We start from the raw sequence: 17,701 nt of genomic DNA, 5'->3' as shown, positions 1-17,701 counted from the left end.
GAACAGAGTCAGGCACAGAAGGAAAGAAAATAACAAAATAATAATTACTGCCAAGAAAGCTAGTGGTCTCACTATTGCTAATCAACTATCAAACACTGTAATAAATAAATAAATAGACAAGTTTGGCAATTTATACATGTCATTAAAAAATATAATTACAGAGTTATGCGCACCTGAAGTAAGAAGCCAAATTGTCCTCAGTGGGTGCATCTCAGCTCCAAAACCAGGTTATACAATACGGTTTTCACAGACCAGGTGATCTCCACCTCTGTTTTTCTGTAGTTCTATATTTCTAAAAGGATTCTTCAAAGTATTCTTAAGTACTCCAAGTTAAATTGCTGCTTGTTTTTGTTCTTTCCCACAAACTGTATTTGCTTACCAAGCAGGTAGGAGTTACGGAGGTTCAACACGAAAAGCAGCCTAGCTCTCATGCTGGCTCTCTAGCTCTACTGAGGCACATGCACTTAAAGAGGGATGGACTCACAACTCTTGTAATTATGCCTTCCTCGTGGTTTTGTAGGTATTAATATCACAGCAATTCTGCGTGGGTTAACAAATACGGAATTTTCTAGTATTTTTATTTCATGAGAAACAGATCCTCTGGGTCAATCACGAGACTTCTTGTTTCTGAATTCGGCATGGGCAGGGCAGGACTTATGGCAATATTAATTGGTGAAATGCTGGGCATGTACAGGTACAAATCTTAAAATCTGCCCTGGATCTCAAGGGTGGGAGTGCCCAGACATTGAATGTATGGTATGTGCCAGCTAGCTATGGCATCAAGACTAGCTGTGAGCACTCAGCTTGAATGGAAAGTTTGGGCAGCATCTTCGGGGACATTTCATCCCTAAACCTGGTAAAACAGAGGTCAGGTTTATGCAGGAGAAGAGTGAGACTCTTTGGTTTTAAATCACTTTAAAGAATGTCATTAAATCTCTGTATATTGGTTTAACCAACTTAATTGTCTTACTGCTGACTGCATGCTGGTTTGCATTCATTTTTAAAGGACGAAGAAAATATTTCAAATGAATGATCAAGAGAATATTTTACTCTTTTCACATTCAGAGTATGGAGTCTATGAAACATTTATTCAGGAAATGAACTATTAGGGCCTGACAGATCTCTCTAGCGTCACTGAGTAAGCAGGTTATCTGGAGATTTCTAGTGCAAACAATCCAGTGAATGAATCCAGTTTGATGAATACGTGAGTAATACCATTATAGGAGTTTGAAAGCTAGATTAGATTGGTAGTGAAGTTACAGTTATTTCAGCAATAATTATAAAGTCTGAAAATTAACAGTCTATTACAATGAGAAACATGTTTTTTTCATCAGTGTGTTTCTTAAGCAAAGAATAACAGAGCATTTTGCTTTACGGTGTAAATAATAATAATTTTGTTGAGCAGGGGGCTGGGTGTCATGGAAAGAGATTGATACCTGGTAGCTTAGGTTGTAGGGAATTTTGCAAGAGGATCAGTGAAATGTTGCAGTCCTACATGGTCACAGCTTTGTGTTTGTCATTGTTTTTGTGTATGACATTTGTCTGGGATTTGACACTTTATTTTGCCCCAGTGTTGTCGTCAAAACGATGCAGACCCTCTCTGTTAACTTAAGTGGTTCGGAGCTCTGAGACCTTAAATTGTAATTACATTGCTTCAAATGTCAGGTCCTTCAACAGCATATCACTGCTGGTGATAGAAACCTAAGCAGCTTAGGTGATATAAACCTAAGTAGATTAATAGCTTCACGATGCCATATAATGTATGGGGAATCTCCCTGCCCAGGGAATCTGATAGGGGAGATCTGAGTCACGGTGACAGCTTCAACAAACAGGCAGGCGGTGAAGTAAGGGTGTGTGATGAGCTCAGAGGAGGTGAGTTGATGATTTGCTATTTATAGATGCACGAAGAGGCTCAGAGACAGGAACTCCAGGCAGGGCTGCTCTTTGGTTTGCGATGAAAACCATTCCTCGTTAGAGCAGCAAGCGAAATACAATTTGTAGCTGGCATAGTCTCAGAGTGCCCTGATTGTATGAGCACGTGGACATGCCACAGACGCAGCTTTTGATGAGAGTCTGAAATACAGCACATTTTAGCAATACAGACACTGCTGAATTTTATTTCTGTTCCTTGGTGAGCGTGTTTTGTTTTTACAGAGAAAGAATGAAATGATGCTGTGTATGCTTTACACCACGAGCAGTCTTCTCTCATTATGACAGGGTATAATTCAGGAATTAATTTGGTCCAGTTTGTTTACTGGAAGATTCTCTCTCTTGTCAACCAATCCTGGAAACTAGAGTTATAGGACTTAAATAAGGTAACCTTCTCTTCATAAGAGACATTGATGATTACAAAATCCAGTTGCATCTAACTCATCACCATCAGCTTGAGTTAAAAACAAAGAGATTGTGTTTGTTTCAGTTATTTGGTAAAGGGGTGTCATATTTTAGCTATTTCCTAAAAAAAAAAAAAAGGGGGGGACTCCAGAGCTCAGACAGCCAGTTAGAAACCTCACAATCATTACTTGGAGACCTCCGTAAAATGAGTCCATGGGCTGTAGCTGAAAGATGGCTGTACAAGAAACCTGCCTACTGCAGCTGGAAACCTTAATGTAGGGTTCAACGATGGAATTAGCAGTTGAAAGTGTACCAGTGTGTGCATCCGAGAAGCTGTCTGTCCGAGGCGGTGCGGGGCTGCGGTGGTTGGTGGTCGGTGGTGGGAGGCCGCTGCTGGGAAGGTGCGAGCTCTTCCAGGAGACTCATCCCGTCCAGTTTGTGCCAGAACAGGGAACAGTGCCATCGCCTGTGCTTTCCGCTGTTAGCTGGTCCCTAGCATGGTTTCAGCTGGGATCAGCACTGTCCCAGACCATTCTTGTCTTAAACAGGGCTTAAGAGTTAGTTTGGGCCATTTTCAGTGGGTGGTTTGGACATGCCACTCTGCTCTGAAGAGGGGGAGGCTTTAATAATAGGGATGATAGTCCCAATGCCAGGAAAGGCTCCAGCATGTTCAGTTCGGTTGGAGAGACATACCCTTTTTTCTTGATAAAAGAAAAAATTCCAGTTAGAAGAAGCTATAAAACAACAGACATTATAATCCTACACGTAGCCTGAAAGTTTCATTATAAACCATTTTCTCAATAAGGTATTTTCTGCTGCAAGAAAAACCACATTTCTATGCCTAAGTGACTGAATGTAGCTCTGCCTCTGGCTTAGACCCATGCGTCCATCAAAGTCAAGGATCAATGTCATGCTTGTTTCATAGATGCTGAATCGAGTGCTTAGGGCCCAGGTCTGAGAGTCTGCGTTCTCTTAAATCCTTATGAGCTCAATGAGCATGGACGGAGCTCATCACCTCGGAGGATCAGGCAGATATTGAAGCCAGGGAAGCCTCGCTGAAGTCCATGTCACATGCTTAAAAAGGTCAGTCACATATTTACAAAAGCCCGTCAGAGCTGAATTGCACCCTGATTGAGATTATACTGGAAGCAAGACATGTGATTGTGCTGATGTTTACATTATTTCCCGAGAAGGTAAAATTCAGGCATTTATTTTTGATGGTTCTGCACAGCGCAGAACTGTGCAATTTGTATTCAACTGCTGCATATTGAGGCTGGTCATCGGTCTTATAAATGGTAGATAGGAGGAATTGCTATAGCAGAGAAATATTTCCTCTGTTTTAGGATGGATTTTAACCGTAGCCCTCTGACTCCTGATAACCAAAGCAAGAGTTATGTGTCTGGCATTCTCTGCCCCACACGCCCGGTTATTTATTCCGCGATGTGCAGGAAGGAAGGAGACGTGCGCAATCTCCATTCTTGTTATGAGGAATTGTGCACCTAATTCTCTGTGCATTGTACTGAAAATGAACTAGTAAGATGTGTTCTGCATCAGCAAAAAGGCTCCCTTATTCAGCTGGAATGAGAACATGCACGCTATAACTTGGGAGTAAAGAAAATTGCTGTAAACGATTTCTTTAAACAGAGTCTGTTGGGTTTTTCCTTAAATTTTTGCTGAGAGTGAAGATTCTGCAGGGTTTTTTTCTCCTTTTTCCTACCCAATTGCTAACCTTTCAGTTGCATGCGTTTCTGCTGCTTCTAGCACTTTTCATTCTGATGGCAGTTTTTCATCTCTTCACTAGCTTATGGCTAAAACAGTCCTTGTAACAGGAATTTCAGTTACTTACTCTCCAGAATAATTATTTCCATGTATTCCCACTCTGGTCCTGGGGGAAAGGGCTTCCTCGTGTCTTGTCTTGATGGATCCATCCTCCCAATCCTTCTCTTTTGGGCAAATGTCTTCTCTGCAGGTGTCAACACCAGGTGACAGCACCTTTCTGAGATATATTTTCAAGTCATTCTTATCTAATACATTGCCTAAACTTATGAGGACTTATTATTAGGACTGAAATTTTCCTGGTTGGCTACTCAACTAATAAAAACGCATTGGTCTACACGTGCGTAATTGTGGTAATGCGTATAATTCTGTGACTTATTCTGTCTGAAAACTTTGCAAAACGCTTCACAGAAGTGCCGTGAAGTACTGTTAATCACAGCGCAGAGACTCGAAACAAGCGCAGGGAACGGAGCGGGTTCTTCTCGCACTGTTACTCAACAAGTCACTAAAATAACCAGGAAAACACATCCAAACTGGGATCTCCTCAACCATCGTTCTTTGTGTTAGCCACTACCTAGATCCTAGATGTTTTTTCTGTAGCAAAAGATACAGTACAAAATCAGAGCTCAGAGTTTTTTACTGAAGCAAAGTCATTTGTATGCTGTGTGATTTTATAAAAGCATAGACTTCTGCTTTTTACAGTACCCGGAGCTTTTAAAATGACTTTTATCTATGAATCTGAAGGATTCTGAATCTGACAGATGTTAATTAATGAAAAAATCCCTGAAATTAGCAAAAGAGTAGCTGCTTATCCGCTCCATCCGTGCAACAGCTGAACACCCTCCTGTACATTCTTTTTTCCTACCAATGCTACATCCCATCAGAAGTCAAGGTGCGGTGTATGAGGCAAAGGTAAAACCATTGCGGTTTTGTACAGACAGATGTCAGGGTACAGCACGAGCATATTCACACCAGCTGTGCAGCCATATACCAGGGAGAGGACCACCGTTTCGAGCACAAATGAGGCGCTGCAGGGACGGCAGAGGATTCCTCTGCAGCCAGAGACAGAGCTCCCCGTGCTGGTGCCTCGCTGTGTTGTCCTCACCGACACATCGCAGCCATCATCTACAGGAGAGAGCCGCCTCGCTACAACTAATCTCTAAATTTAAATCAATACAAGTAATACCAATTTTTCCTGGCTTGGTTGGGAACGCGTTTGACTAACCCATAATAAGCTACTTTATATGGAAATAAGTGTCCACACAGTCCTCGCTCCAGTCGAACTGTATTGGTTTATGGATTCGTGTTAAATTCTGCAACAATACAACTTTCTACTGCAGCAAAGTCCTTGGAGACTCATCAGCTCCCTATGGCATCAAGGCATGGAAATATAAAGTGAAGGTTTAGGACATTTCAACTGTATCAAAGTTATGAATTCTGCCTGAATTCATGAAGCTGCTGTATTATTTAATGCCTCGCTGTATAAAGACTCGGAGGTTTGTTTCAAAATTTATGTTGCCTGCTTCAGACCTGAGCTTAAAGATTTGTGAGAAGAGCAGCCCAGTGTCATTTATTGTAATAATCTGCTGGAAGGAGGCAAGGCTGCTGACCTGGGTGAAAGCAGAGGAAATCTGGTCTCTGCAAGTGACTGACAGCAGGGGAAAACCCCCAGCGGTAAAGGCAAACGTGTATTTAAGTGCTGTGAAGAGGGGACGTATCTGGCGATGGGAGGAGTGGTACAAACACGCCGTGGGCAGGAATCGTAAAGCAACCCGTGACCAGGGAGCTCAGAAGGCGTGTGACAGAATTAAAGCAGAAGCCAAGTGATGGGGTGAGTTCTGAAGGGCTTGGAATTGCCTGGAGATATTTAGTACGCCACTTACATCTGTGTGTACGCTCAGCCTGTGGGTGAGTAAGTGCATTGTGATCCTTTTAGCCGTTCCTCTGAAAGCCCTGTGCCGGTTCAGGCATTGTTCCTCAAGGGTTAAACTATAAACTGAAGTACCCTCAAGTGCAGATCTCAAGTGAGGGTGGTTTTGAGTATCCAGCAGTCTGACAGCAGCTGGAATGCAGAGTCTCGTTCCTGAGCAGTAATACCAGAGCCCGCGCACAGAAACGGTGGTTGGTGTCTGCAGAGACCCTTTCACAGCAGCTCCTTGGTTTTATGTAGGTCGTAAGCCCTCCGGTATTGATTGGAGAGGTTTCGAGGGTACTAACCTGCGTAAAAGAAAAAGTGGTCTTTAAATACTAAATGAAAAAGCCACTTAGAGTGTCACCAGTGTGAGGATTTTCTGCTTGCTGGGAGCAGCATCTCGGTGCTCACGGGCTGTAGAGCTACTCGAGGAATGAACCGTGATGTGATGTGCAGTTCTTGTGTTTCTTCCTGTGCGTGAACATCCACAAACCAAATAGTGAGACCAGTTCAGAGCTTCTAAATTCTACCAAAATCCCTTTGCCTGGTGTTTTGCACTGGCCGGGTATTGCTGGCAATAGGCACGGGACCAGAGCAGATATGAGAAGTAACCGTGTGAAGCCAGGAGGAGGATGTCCCAAAAGCAGATGCCTCCTTTGGCCATTTCCAACCGATAACCATTGTGTAAGACTTAGCAGCTGTCGGTTTTGTGACTAACTTCTTGCCTTCGCGTGAGGAAGGGCGAGCTGTCGTCTTCTCCCTGGGGATTAGTCCCAGACAAGGCTTTTTGTGACTATTATGAAGACACTATATCGGCAGCGTTGGGTCTCCCGTGAAACAGCAAAGTGACCTTGAGTAAAACCGTGGATGGGAGACAAAGAGAGCTCTTCCATACAGCTCTGACTGCATCTCCTGCAGGCATGAATTAAACACCAAGTCAACCTTTTCTTCCTCGTGCAGGGGCCGGGGAAGTAAAGCGCAGCCGTGATGATGCTTTATGTCGGGACCATCACACGTCAATAAGATACCAATATAGAAGTATCTGTAAAAGCTGGCTATCAGGTTATATTCCATGAAAGGATGTTTTTCCTTTACCCTCTGGGATTTACAGTGGGGTTTTACACCTCTAGGCTGGAGAATGGATGTTTGTGTGACCCTATTCACCAGCGTATCCACGCACATTGACCAGCTTGCTTTATTTTTGGCCACCTTGTGAGTTTTTTTTGTCTTTGGTCTGGTGACTCTGCCCTGCAAAGGAAGTATATTTGGGGAGGTACCTATATGTTGCAGTCTTTTCATCACGTTTACTTTCCCTCGTACAGGATATTTAACCGCTACTGCTGGAATGATTCTACAGTTGCTGTTCATTACTAATTATTAAACCTCCAATACAAATAAAGTACTCTCTTCTTCGCAACCCTGGGGATAAATTTTAGCGTATTAGATTTATTTTACTTTTTCGAAACCAGTGTAGAGCTAAACTTTCTGTGTTACCCCTGGATTTTCATACTGCAGACTTGGTCAGTCAAGCGTGCAAAAATCTGGTGAAATAAACCCTAGGGACCAGGTTTGAAATGTGCCTTTCACTGTCCTGAATTCTCTTCTGCTCAAAGTGGTTGCCCAAACTCAGCACACAAGGCTTAATAATAATTAATTACTCTAAGCCAGATAATAAAAAAAGTGGTATGGACAGACTCCATGTAAGCATACCATTTAAAAGCATTAAATTTATTTTCTTGTGGTGCAAACCATCAGTAATCAAATTTCCATTACCCAGTGGTGGGTGTGAACAGACAAGAAAAATACTGAGTCAACAGAATACCAATTAGAGATCTGCTTTAAATATGGCAAAGTAAGGAGATATTTTCCCAAGAGGCTGGTCTTCTAATGAGTAAGCATGACTCTAAGTCCTTTACTTTTTTTTTTTTCCCCTCTTGAGAAACACCCTCTACTTCTGGGTGTGTGAGGAGATACACCAAAGAAAAGGGATCTGTTCACAGCCCGTAGCAAGTATTTGGCAAGGACAAAAATAGTGAAACCAACTTCTCTTAAGTGTCTTCTGCAGAGAGGACGAAAAGCGGTTTGCTTTGTAAATTAGTCTAGTCAATCTTGCTCTGGAATTGCTCTAGAAAACATGGAGAAGCTTAAAAGTATGATGGGACTGTCTACCAGACGTGATTCTTTGTGCTGGATTTATGGCACAAGACTGTTTCTTCCATTTCTTCTGGTTTGGAGACACTGCTCGGCTTTGGGTGGTTATCGGTGCTGGGTGATGCTATCAGAGGCTATGGAACCGCAACCGTTCCGTGGGAAAACATGAGCAGCAGCAGCCATCCTAGCTGCTGGGGAGGAGGCTCGTTTAGGTTTGGTCCTGGAGACGAGGGAATTGGGAGGGAGGAGTACTTCTTCTGACTTCATTACAGTCTTCATGCCTTTCACAACCATGTAGCTTTTCTGGTCTTTTTGCCTCAAAACTGTACGTCTTAGCTACATCACACATGAGCTGTGAGTTTTAATTAATATTAATAAAGCCCATGATGTAAAATTAGCCATAGACAGGAGATTCTTTAAAAGGTGAAATCATAATAGTCATGATCAGAGTGTCTGTGTTGCTTGGAAACTGAGAGCTGTCCTGGTCTGCTCCTCAATATTTGCCTTTCATTACAGTTATTTCCCCCCTACTGGTGGAAAAGGAGTTTTAAAAGAGAGAAATGAATCCATTGACAGCGATGACTACAAAGAAAAGTCTTTTTCTGAGCTTTATTTTTTTGCAGTTGCGTCTTGGGTCTGGCAGGTGAAAGCCACGCAGAGATTTGTTAGCAATGCTGTCCTGCAAGAGCCAGAAGCAAGAGCCAGCAGCACAGGCGGGTGTAGAGCCTGATGCTTGTTTGTTTGCTTGTTTGTTTTGGGAGTATCTTTCGGATGATCCTCATTACTCATTTTTCCAGTCTGTCTTCAGAAATTTTGGGACTGGTTCCCAATCAGACGACGTATCTGCCAACCCATCCGGTTCCCAGCATAGACTTTGGCCGTTAATCTGCGAACACGTGCTTCAGCCATTTCAATAGCTGTAGCTATGCCACCAGCTTCTAGGTACCGCCTTCAGATAAAGCAACTACATACTCTTGAAAAACCTGCAGCAAAAGTACACAAGCTTAAAAATAACCACATGAGTGGCATATTCAGCTAATCAGCAGTTCCGATTGTCTCGGCGTTTCTGCGCACAAATCAGTTGTATTTAGGAGGCTAAAGTAGGTAGTCACCACTGGAGCCTGATTACATATTTTAAAAGTGCTGCCTGATTAGATTAAACTTGGTGCTGTTTATGGCTGATTTGGAGTAAATGGGAAAAATCAGAGATGGGATCCAGACACGTAAGCTGATCCAGATTTTGAGAATGAAAAATTCAGGACTCGGACCCAGACCTAGATCCAAGTTTTTTACCGAGGCCCTGTCTTCAGAGTGGACTGATTCAAAATCCTGCAAAGAAAGGCTTGGGGTTGTTCCCCTGTAGGAAACTTGTATTTGCTTAGCAATAACTGACTTAATTCTTAAGAACTCTTGAAGGCTTGCGTCCTCGGCACTGAGTTCACTTTAAACAAAGATAAAATGCTAAAACGCCGTGCGGTTTACTTACACACAGAAATATGCATCAGAAGATATTTCGTCAGTTCCTATAGTTTGCAATCCAACATCTTTGCAGGTTAGCACATGTATTCTGTTTCAGGCTTTTGATTAATTACATAGTACCAAAACCATACATATTTATAGCTTGCAGAATTAGATAAATTCTCCAGATGTGGCTTCCTTTTAGTTAAATCGAGATGAATGGAGATCAGAGCCTTTGATCTTTAGCCTGACTGAAACCTGCTGCTGACATAAGCCTCTAGAAAATGATGCAGCGAGGGGAACTGGCCACTCTCAACTTTGGTACAGAAGCATCTCGGACAAAACCTATGGGAAGAAACTTTGTGGAGGATATTTCTATACACACCATTGAGTCTCTACTCCTGAAAGTAGAAGGCAGTTTTCAATGAACCTTTTACTCTTAAACAACATATTTAAATAGATTGATTTTATGTTCCAGCTCAGAAATGATTTAAGACTTTTCAGTGCATGCGTATCCTCTGCGATACACAGAACTGGCAGAAAATGTCATCGTGAGCTAGTTTATAGCCTCAATTAAGGCTATTTCCATCGCTCCAGATGTGTAAAGCAGACTTATAGCTGAGTTCCTGGTATAGTGAAATCCCTGATGCATCCTCGGATCAGCACTGCCAGCTCAATGATATCTTCTTCATGACCCTTGGAAAAAATGATGAATAGCCAGGGAGCTGCAAATTCAGACTGAATTCTGGCAACATGAACACTTTGTACAAGTCTTAGCCAGTTAGGCAGATAGCACAGTCTGGAAACTCTTATCTCGTACCACAGGCTATTCTAGCAGCCGCAGCTGCAAAGCAATGCAAAGTGCTGCGTGGCCACTTCTGCCTATCTCTGTAGCTTCGTAAGCCCCACAGCACGGCCATAAACCCGCGCGGCTCTTTGGGTGATAGTGCCAAGAGAGTTCCGACTCCCATGGCCAAGACTGTTTCATGAGCTGTTTTCTATAAATGAAGCTGATACTTCAAAAAAAACCCCCACCAAACCCACAACCAAAACCACCCCAAACAAACAAACAAAAAACCCCAACCACAAAAAAACCCAACAACCCCCCCCCAACTTTAGATTCAGACTTGCCAACATCAGAAGAAAAAAAAAATTAATTAAGGCCACTACAGTATAGATGACCCACAGCAACCTGGAGAAGGGCTGAAAAACTAGGAGAAAAGGGCTATTAATAAAGAAGTAACAAGGAGAACGGGCTGCTTGCCCATCAAATACAGTAGGCTGAGTCTGCTACAGAGCCAGGAAGGTCAGATGGTTGATGCCTGTTGTCAGTGATAGAGGAATCATCCAAAAACCAAAGCAACGGTCAGGGGAGGTTGAGGCTGTTAAAGGATGCCACCAACTCCTCTAAGAGCCACCTCCAAGACTTTTAGACAATTTTTGGATAGGGAAGATGAGCAAAAGAATTAGAGGGGAGGCTCTTGGACATCTTATCCTTTCAGGAGCTGGAAATATGAAGGTAGAAGACAGCTTGGTGGCACTGCCAATGAGACGATAGCTTTCATGGTCCTTGGAAAGGGAGATTGGCCTTCAGAATTCTTGCCTAAACTCAGAACTGACAGAGTTTCATTGGAGAGAAAAGGCAGAAATGCGCTATCCCAGTGCAGAAAGAGTATAGGAAATGCCATTGATTTACTAAATCATAAATTCTTTACCGACCACAGAGGAAAGAACTATAATTTGTAAGATTACTGAAGATGATCATAAAGGAATAGCTCAAATACATAAGGGAATAGTTAAAACGGAAAAGGTAGAAAACCAAATGCAGCCAGCAAGAGATACCAGGGATAACAAGAAATCATTATTAAGCCCATTAATAACGGGAAGAAGAGCAAATGAAAGATCTGTCCATTATTTTGTAGAGAGGTAAAGCTCCTTGATCAATGAAAATAAGAAGAATGAATGCCTTTTTTCACCAGTCTTCAGTAAAAAGTAAATGGTGAATAAGCATTTACCACAATTAATACTAACGAAAAGAAATATTTCAGCATAGATTAGGGGAAAACCAGGTTACAGAATACTTAGATAAGTTAGAGGGTTTTAAATTGGCTGGGGCTGACTTAATCCTGCAGTACTTGAAGAACTGGCTTTAGTAATCTCAGAACTATTAATGGTATCTCTGAATTCATGGATGGGCTGGGGTGATACCAGAAGACTGATGTATTGCTTATCTTTGAAAGGTGGGAGAGGTGAGAGGAAAAAAGAGCAGGAGAACTGTATAACAGTCAGCTTACCCTCAAAATCCAGAAAAATGCTGGAGCAAATAATCACGTACCTGGAAAATAATAAGATGAGCAATAGCCAATACAGATTTGTCAAGAACAAATCGTGTTAAAGTACTCACATTTCATTTTAAATAGTAACGGGCCATGTGGATAGAAGAAAACCAGATGTTAAATATATTGACCTCAGTAAGGCTTTTGACACTGATGATACTTACGTTGCTTTTCACCCCTTGTAGCTTTTCCCTTTCTTTTATAATTTCTTTTAAAAATGATCTAGAGGAAAATGAAAATCTAATATGAACCGACTTATAACATCCTTCTAAGCTTAATGATCCAATATAATGTATAAAACAGAGGATAAACATCGGGATTTGTGCAAGGTGCCAGGGCAAGCTTCTTCATACCTCTCAAGCACTGATATGGGGGTTTACATCCCCTCTTGGGTGTCGAGGTGTTTGTGTCTTTACCATCAGCGAATACGAGGAAAGGTGAGAAGAATAAGATCTCTTCCCGTTGCAGACTCACGAGGGCAGAGCAATGTTAAGGTCTTATTTTCCCCATCCAACTCAGCCTTGCAGAAGTGCTGACCCGGACACCTACACTCAGAGCAGCCTCTCCAGAGGTTTCTGCCGCTCCTTGCTGCAGCTGCTCGGTGCTGAGTCAGCACATTGCCCTGCCAGGACAGCCTTGCCCTGTAACCTCTTCCCTGCCCGGTCCTGCTGCCTGGATGATAAGACCTTGTTGCAGGCAGCTGCTCACGCTCCAGCCTTTCCCCCGCCGGACTCACTGGGCTCGGTCCTGCGAGCGGGGTTGCGGCAGCGGGGTGAATCCGGAGCTTTGCATTTAATAAACTTTCCTGGAGAGCACGGCGCAACTGTTCCCGAGGAGGTGACCACCCTCAGCGGTCACCACCTTCGCGTTTAACCGTTCAGCTGTCTGGGAGAAAGGAGTTAACGGAAAGAAATGAAGACGTGATGTTACCTATGTAATAATATTTCACCGTTGTATGGTAATTTTCATCTCGGTGTGGCCAGAAAGGACAGCATCACCAGCATTCTGCGGCGGAGGGCGGCTGGTTTGCAATGTGCTACAAAGCAAATGGAGAAATTATTTGGTCAGAGGAAAGACATCCCAGGAGCCTTTCGTACTTGGGTGTTCTCAAAGAATTCCCAGGTGGAGTTCATCTCACCTGAGACGGAGATGGTGCTGGAGAGCCCGGCGTGGGACGGTTCATTCCCTCTCAAGCTACGTGTGTCCGATGGGTGCCTGGGCTGGGCTCTCTTCTTCTCCAGCGGCTGTTGGCCAACGAGCGCCTGGACAGCTGAAGGTGAGGAAGGTGAATCCCATAAGTGAATATCCAGGAATTCAGTTTATCTCTACTGGTGGGACGATCAATGGGGATTTAAGGTAGCTGGCTTGGCTGAAGATAAGGCGAATGTCAGAAGAATTCTTTCCTGGCTCGGCTTAGGTTAGGATGCTAAAAATGAGTTAATTTCGTCGCAAGCTGGTAAAGAAATATTAATTGGTGGGGATAATGCATTCAAGTTAAAACGCTGCATTTGGAGCCACATTCATATCTTCTCTCTGTAAGACGCTGCAAGCAATTGTCCAAATTTTGGCCATTCGGGTACTGGACTTTAAATGTAGTCAGTTTGCAATATATGACCCTTTTTTTTAAAGGGTCAGGTTTATTTGTCTCAGTTATGAAACATTATTCTGTTACCAAAATAATGTAGGCTATAGGTTGATCTGCTACCAAAGTATGCCATTAACTGTACTTGCACCTTGTACTTCTTCAGATATTTACAGTACAGCCTTTCTTATGTCTGATTTCTTTGTTGAATGTTCTGGAGTGGTAGTTTCACTGCGACACACAACTGAGAGATTCACCGTAACTCAGTGAGGCTGGTAGAGCTGGTGGGGATTAACGGGCAGATCTCACTGCGCCCATTGGAAAGGCGGTGAAAAGCATTAACGCAAAATGCAAAATGTAGCAGAAGACTGCAACTTAAAGATCATTTTCATTTGCCTCTGTTGCTCCTTAAGCAGCCAAAGGTGTAATATTTTGAACAAAATATCTTATGTAATGTATTACCTTTTTATTTGCATATGATGTAAGTGCAGTTGTACTTATGAGAACAAAGATGTGGGACTGTTGGATTATGCCCCTTTACTCGTCTCAGAAAACTGTGAAAAGTCTCACTCCCGCTTCGCTACCTCTGCACATCAGCAGTGTTGTAACACTCATCATGGACATTTCTTTCCTTAACAGCAAACTTGTGGCCATGCTTAACTACAGCAATCACTTTTTATTCTGCTTTATGATGATTTGATATCATAAAATTTCTCTAGAGTTAGTAGAGAGGTAGTTTCTGGTCCAAATATGAATGTTATGTCACAGTGCAGAAAGATTCTTTGCTTTTATTCTAGATAGAATGAAAACTACAAAAAATTTGATCTCCCTCTGCCTCTTTGAGAAGTTGTTTGGTGCTGATAGTTTTATTTAACTGGAGCATCAATGTTTGGTTTGTGATAAGCAACACTCCCCCTTCAAACCTTCTTTTTCATTTTTTTCCTTATGTTGCCACCCCGTTGCCAGCCTAGATAAGGGTACACAGCCATCTTTTTTTTTCTTTTATTTGGAAGTCTGTAGTTCTTAACTGCTCTGTTACAAACCTGCCTGATCAAGACGGCTGGACATATGAAATGGAAAAGGACTGGGACTGTGGAAAATGGACTATCATCTTGGTTTTGAAATAGGCTTGATAGTATAGGGGAGCAAAGATGGGCACGGTAGAAAAAATGAGAGGTAAGCAGAGAGAGAGAGGACCAATACACAGCTTATAAGTCCAAATACAGCCCTCTGGAGTCGTGCAGAGTGACTAATGGGCACGTGTGCCAGGTATAACGTGTGGTCTGAGACCCTTAACCTGCCTGGGCTGCTCAGCTGCACTAAAGCCAAGAGCAAGATCGGTGCGTTGTCTTCTGTGGCGTTCAGGTATTCCCCTCAGCCTGCTGTTCAGCCAGCAGCGTGCCTCTCAGGGAGGCAAATTTTGCCCTTCAGCCCTTACGCGATGTCCATGGAGCTGCTGTCACGCCAGACCCAGCAACACGTAATCACCTTTTGCAATTTTACCTCCCTCTGTATTCTTACGGCATCAACCCTCCGTCTCACTCCACCCGTCTATTTTCAGACCTCCTGGCCAGCAGCTCTGGAGCACACAGCTGCGTCATCATTAGCTTTATCTGTAATGAAAAAAGTTTACAGTCTCAAAAAGGCCCAAACCCATATGGTTCAACATCTGATTTGTTTCAAGTCACTTAAGTCACAAGTTGAAAAACCCTCCCTTTCACATATGCTTAGGAGTTGGGATGGGGATTTCTCCAGAAAAAGAGTCTTCTGTCTGCCTTTGAAGGCAGCAGCTTTGCCTTTGATGTAGCCATAAGCGAGGAGGTGGCCTCCTCTCACGGTGTGTTTCCTTCACAGAGACCTGAACTGTTGAGCATTATTTACAGCTCATACAGAAAACTAGAAGCAGAGTCTTACAATACGTTGCTAATCCTGACCAGGCTGGATTTAGTATAAGTTGAAGCATGGTATAGATACAGCTATAGGTATCTATGTTTTTAATATATTTTTGATTGCAATCAAAGTATATACTTTACTGTTAAGGAAAGTGAGTCTTTTCACTGCCGTAGGCTCTGGAGGCAGGTGAGGGCACTAATGGGCATTAACGACCCTGAGCAGCCTCAGCTGGGGACTCACCCACACCCTCTGCCCAGGACCCCATTTAAGCTCAACCCAGGACCCCATTTAAGCTCAACCCAGGACCCTTAGTCTCTCTCTGAGCTGTACTGGAGAGGAGCTGGGCTCCAGCCCAGCTGTATCTGGGCTGGCCATGGATTTCCCCTTCCCAATCGGACTGGGATCCATGGACTCTCTGCCTCGGTGAGAGCCCTGATGTTGTGATGGACCTGCTGGGGAATTGCTGGATTTCCCTTGGCCTGTGGGCTGATTCTGTCTGTCCTCAGACCTGCCTTGTCCCTGTGAAGTGGCCTGATGATGTGGGCTCTTGGCTGAGCCTGGCTGTGATCTGTGGGTCTGCTCTCCTCACCTTGCTCAGGTACTGAGGGCTTTGCTGGGTGTGTTACCAGGCTGGGCTCCTGCTTCCTTGTCCCTGTGAAGACTTTTAAATGTTAAATCTCTTTTTTTTGTTTTAAACTGAGTTTGGTAGGATGACTCGTGGCAGGGATTGATGAATTCAGTGAAATGGGACTCTTTCCCAGGACTGGGAGTTTGTGCTGGGGGTATGGTGTTGTCCAGGGCTGCCTTCTAGCTGATAAATTAAATACGTACTCTTGGGGGGTAGATAGATTAGGTTTACTAATGCAGTGTGGAGTGTGACGTGCAGGTTTTTTGGGTGTGAGAGGGCAATGGGCTGTTCAAGTGGGATGTGGGGTGCTCAGGTGAGCCCACAGACTTCAGCTGACACAGGGCTGCTACATCCCCATGGAGTTCCGCACTCCTCAGGCATTTATGAATTCTCTAGGAAAAAAGATTACAGTTGTAGGTGAGATGAATGCTTAAAAACGTAGGTGCTGTATGTCCAGGTTGTCAATGTGCAAGATACTGCCTGACCCACTGGCACCCAAATCGAGACTGAAACCCAGGGATGTTGGTATTACTAGGAAGTGAGATGGAGTTAGCAATGGCTGCGAAGCAGTCTCTTAAAGTCTGATAGTTTCTTAAAGAAGGCTTAAAGTGTTAGTCTGTATTCAGATCTACCACTGCAGCTCTGGAAGGCCTGTACAGAGCACAGGACGGGGTCGATGCCCTTATGGCATACACACAGCGTGCCCTGCTTTGGCCCATTCCCCTCTGAAAAGAAGTAATTGCAAAGTGCTTCTCAGTATGGGCAGAGCTGTATGGATGGAGAGCACTGAGCCACCTCTCTGTGCACCGGTGAGGAGGAGATATCTTGGTGAAAAATGTCCAGAGAATTCCTGGACACGCAGGTGTTCTGGGGATGGGGATGTTGTCCCGCAGCAGCTGTGCCTGCGGTGGGAGGTAGCAGCCGAGGGAGACAGAAATGAGGAGGACCCATAGGGTGTGTGAACTTGTGCTGGAAATGACATGGTTTTATTCTGATATGTGATGGAAGCGATGAATCCGAATAACAGAGGGTTTATCACAGATTGGAAATTTGAAGCTGAATTTCAATAGCCACTGCCATCCACTGCTTGCTTTTATTTTTTTTCAACCATTTCTGCTGCCTTTGTCCGTTAACAAGTACCACCGCAAGCACCCACAGCCCTGCACTGTTGTCTCGTGGTTAGACAGCCGGGCATGGCTCCCTGTCTTCCTGCGTCAGGTGCAAATCCAGTATTTTATCGGGGGTTAATCACTAGCTGTAAGTAACACTTTCTGCATTGTAACATTGGCACTGAGCTTTGTGTGGTGGTGGTGGTGGGGGGAACCCCTCTTTTCTGGTTATTAAATTGTCTATCTGAAGTTGAAGAGTGTTGTAGCCTAAATGCTGATAAAAGCACTAAATGCGGAGCTGCTAATACAATGCTACAGCAGTAATTTAGCTTGCTATCATGTGGTAAATAAGAGTTACCTGCTATTCTTTGATCAACCTTTTTTCTGTTATGAACTGCATGTGTTGACAAATTATGTCACCAAAAAGAAATTCAAGTCTTTGATGAAATAAGGGGAAACATGCATGTGCTGGAAGTTTAAGAACGTGCTTGGACTGCTGTAGGATTTTGCAAAGCTGAAGCC

The 17,701-nt window shown here is 43.5% G+C and overlaps 1 protein-coding gene and 1 long non-coding RNA gene across 3 annotated transcripts in view; one reads left to right on the top strand and one right to left on the bottom strand.

Moving 5' to 3' along the window:
- Positions 1 to 11,928: 11,928 nt before the first annotated feature.
- On the bottom strand, positions 11,929 to 12,539 carry LOC126051129 (uncharacterized). Its single transcript, XR_007509725.1, has 3 exons — positions 12,321 to 12,539; positions 12,132 to 12,189; positions 11,929 to 11,966 (listed from the first exon to the last, which is right to left on the bottom strand). It is a non-coding gene; the product is annotated as an uncharacterized LOC126051129 (long non-coding RNA).
- Positions 12,540 to 12,682: 143 nt separating this feature from the next.
- JADE2 (jade family PHD finger 2) overlaps positions 12,683 to 17,701 on the top strand; it is a 113,160-nt gene continuing 108,141 nt past the window's right edge. For both annotated transcript variants that reach the window (XM_049829874.1, XM_049829872.1), the window contains exon 1: positions 12,683 to 13,243. In XM_049829874.1, the coding sequence (XP_049685831.1) occupies positions 12,923 to 13,243 (321 nt within the window). In that variant the 5' untranslated portion in view covers positions 12,683 to 12,922. The remainder of the gene's footprint in view (positions 13,244 to 17,701) is intronic.

Source organism: Accipiter gentilis, chromosome 26, assembly GCF_929443795.1.
Source record: "Accipiter gentilis chromosome 26, bAccGen1.1, whole genome shotgun sequence".
Classification (NCBI taxonomy): Eukaryota; Metazoa; Chordata; class Aves; order Accipitriformes; family Accipitridae; genus Astur; species Astur gentilis.
The sequence above is the reverse complement of the archived record's forward strand: the minus strand, read 5'-3'. Positions and strand labels throughout refer to the sequence as shown.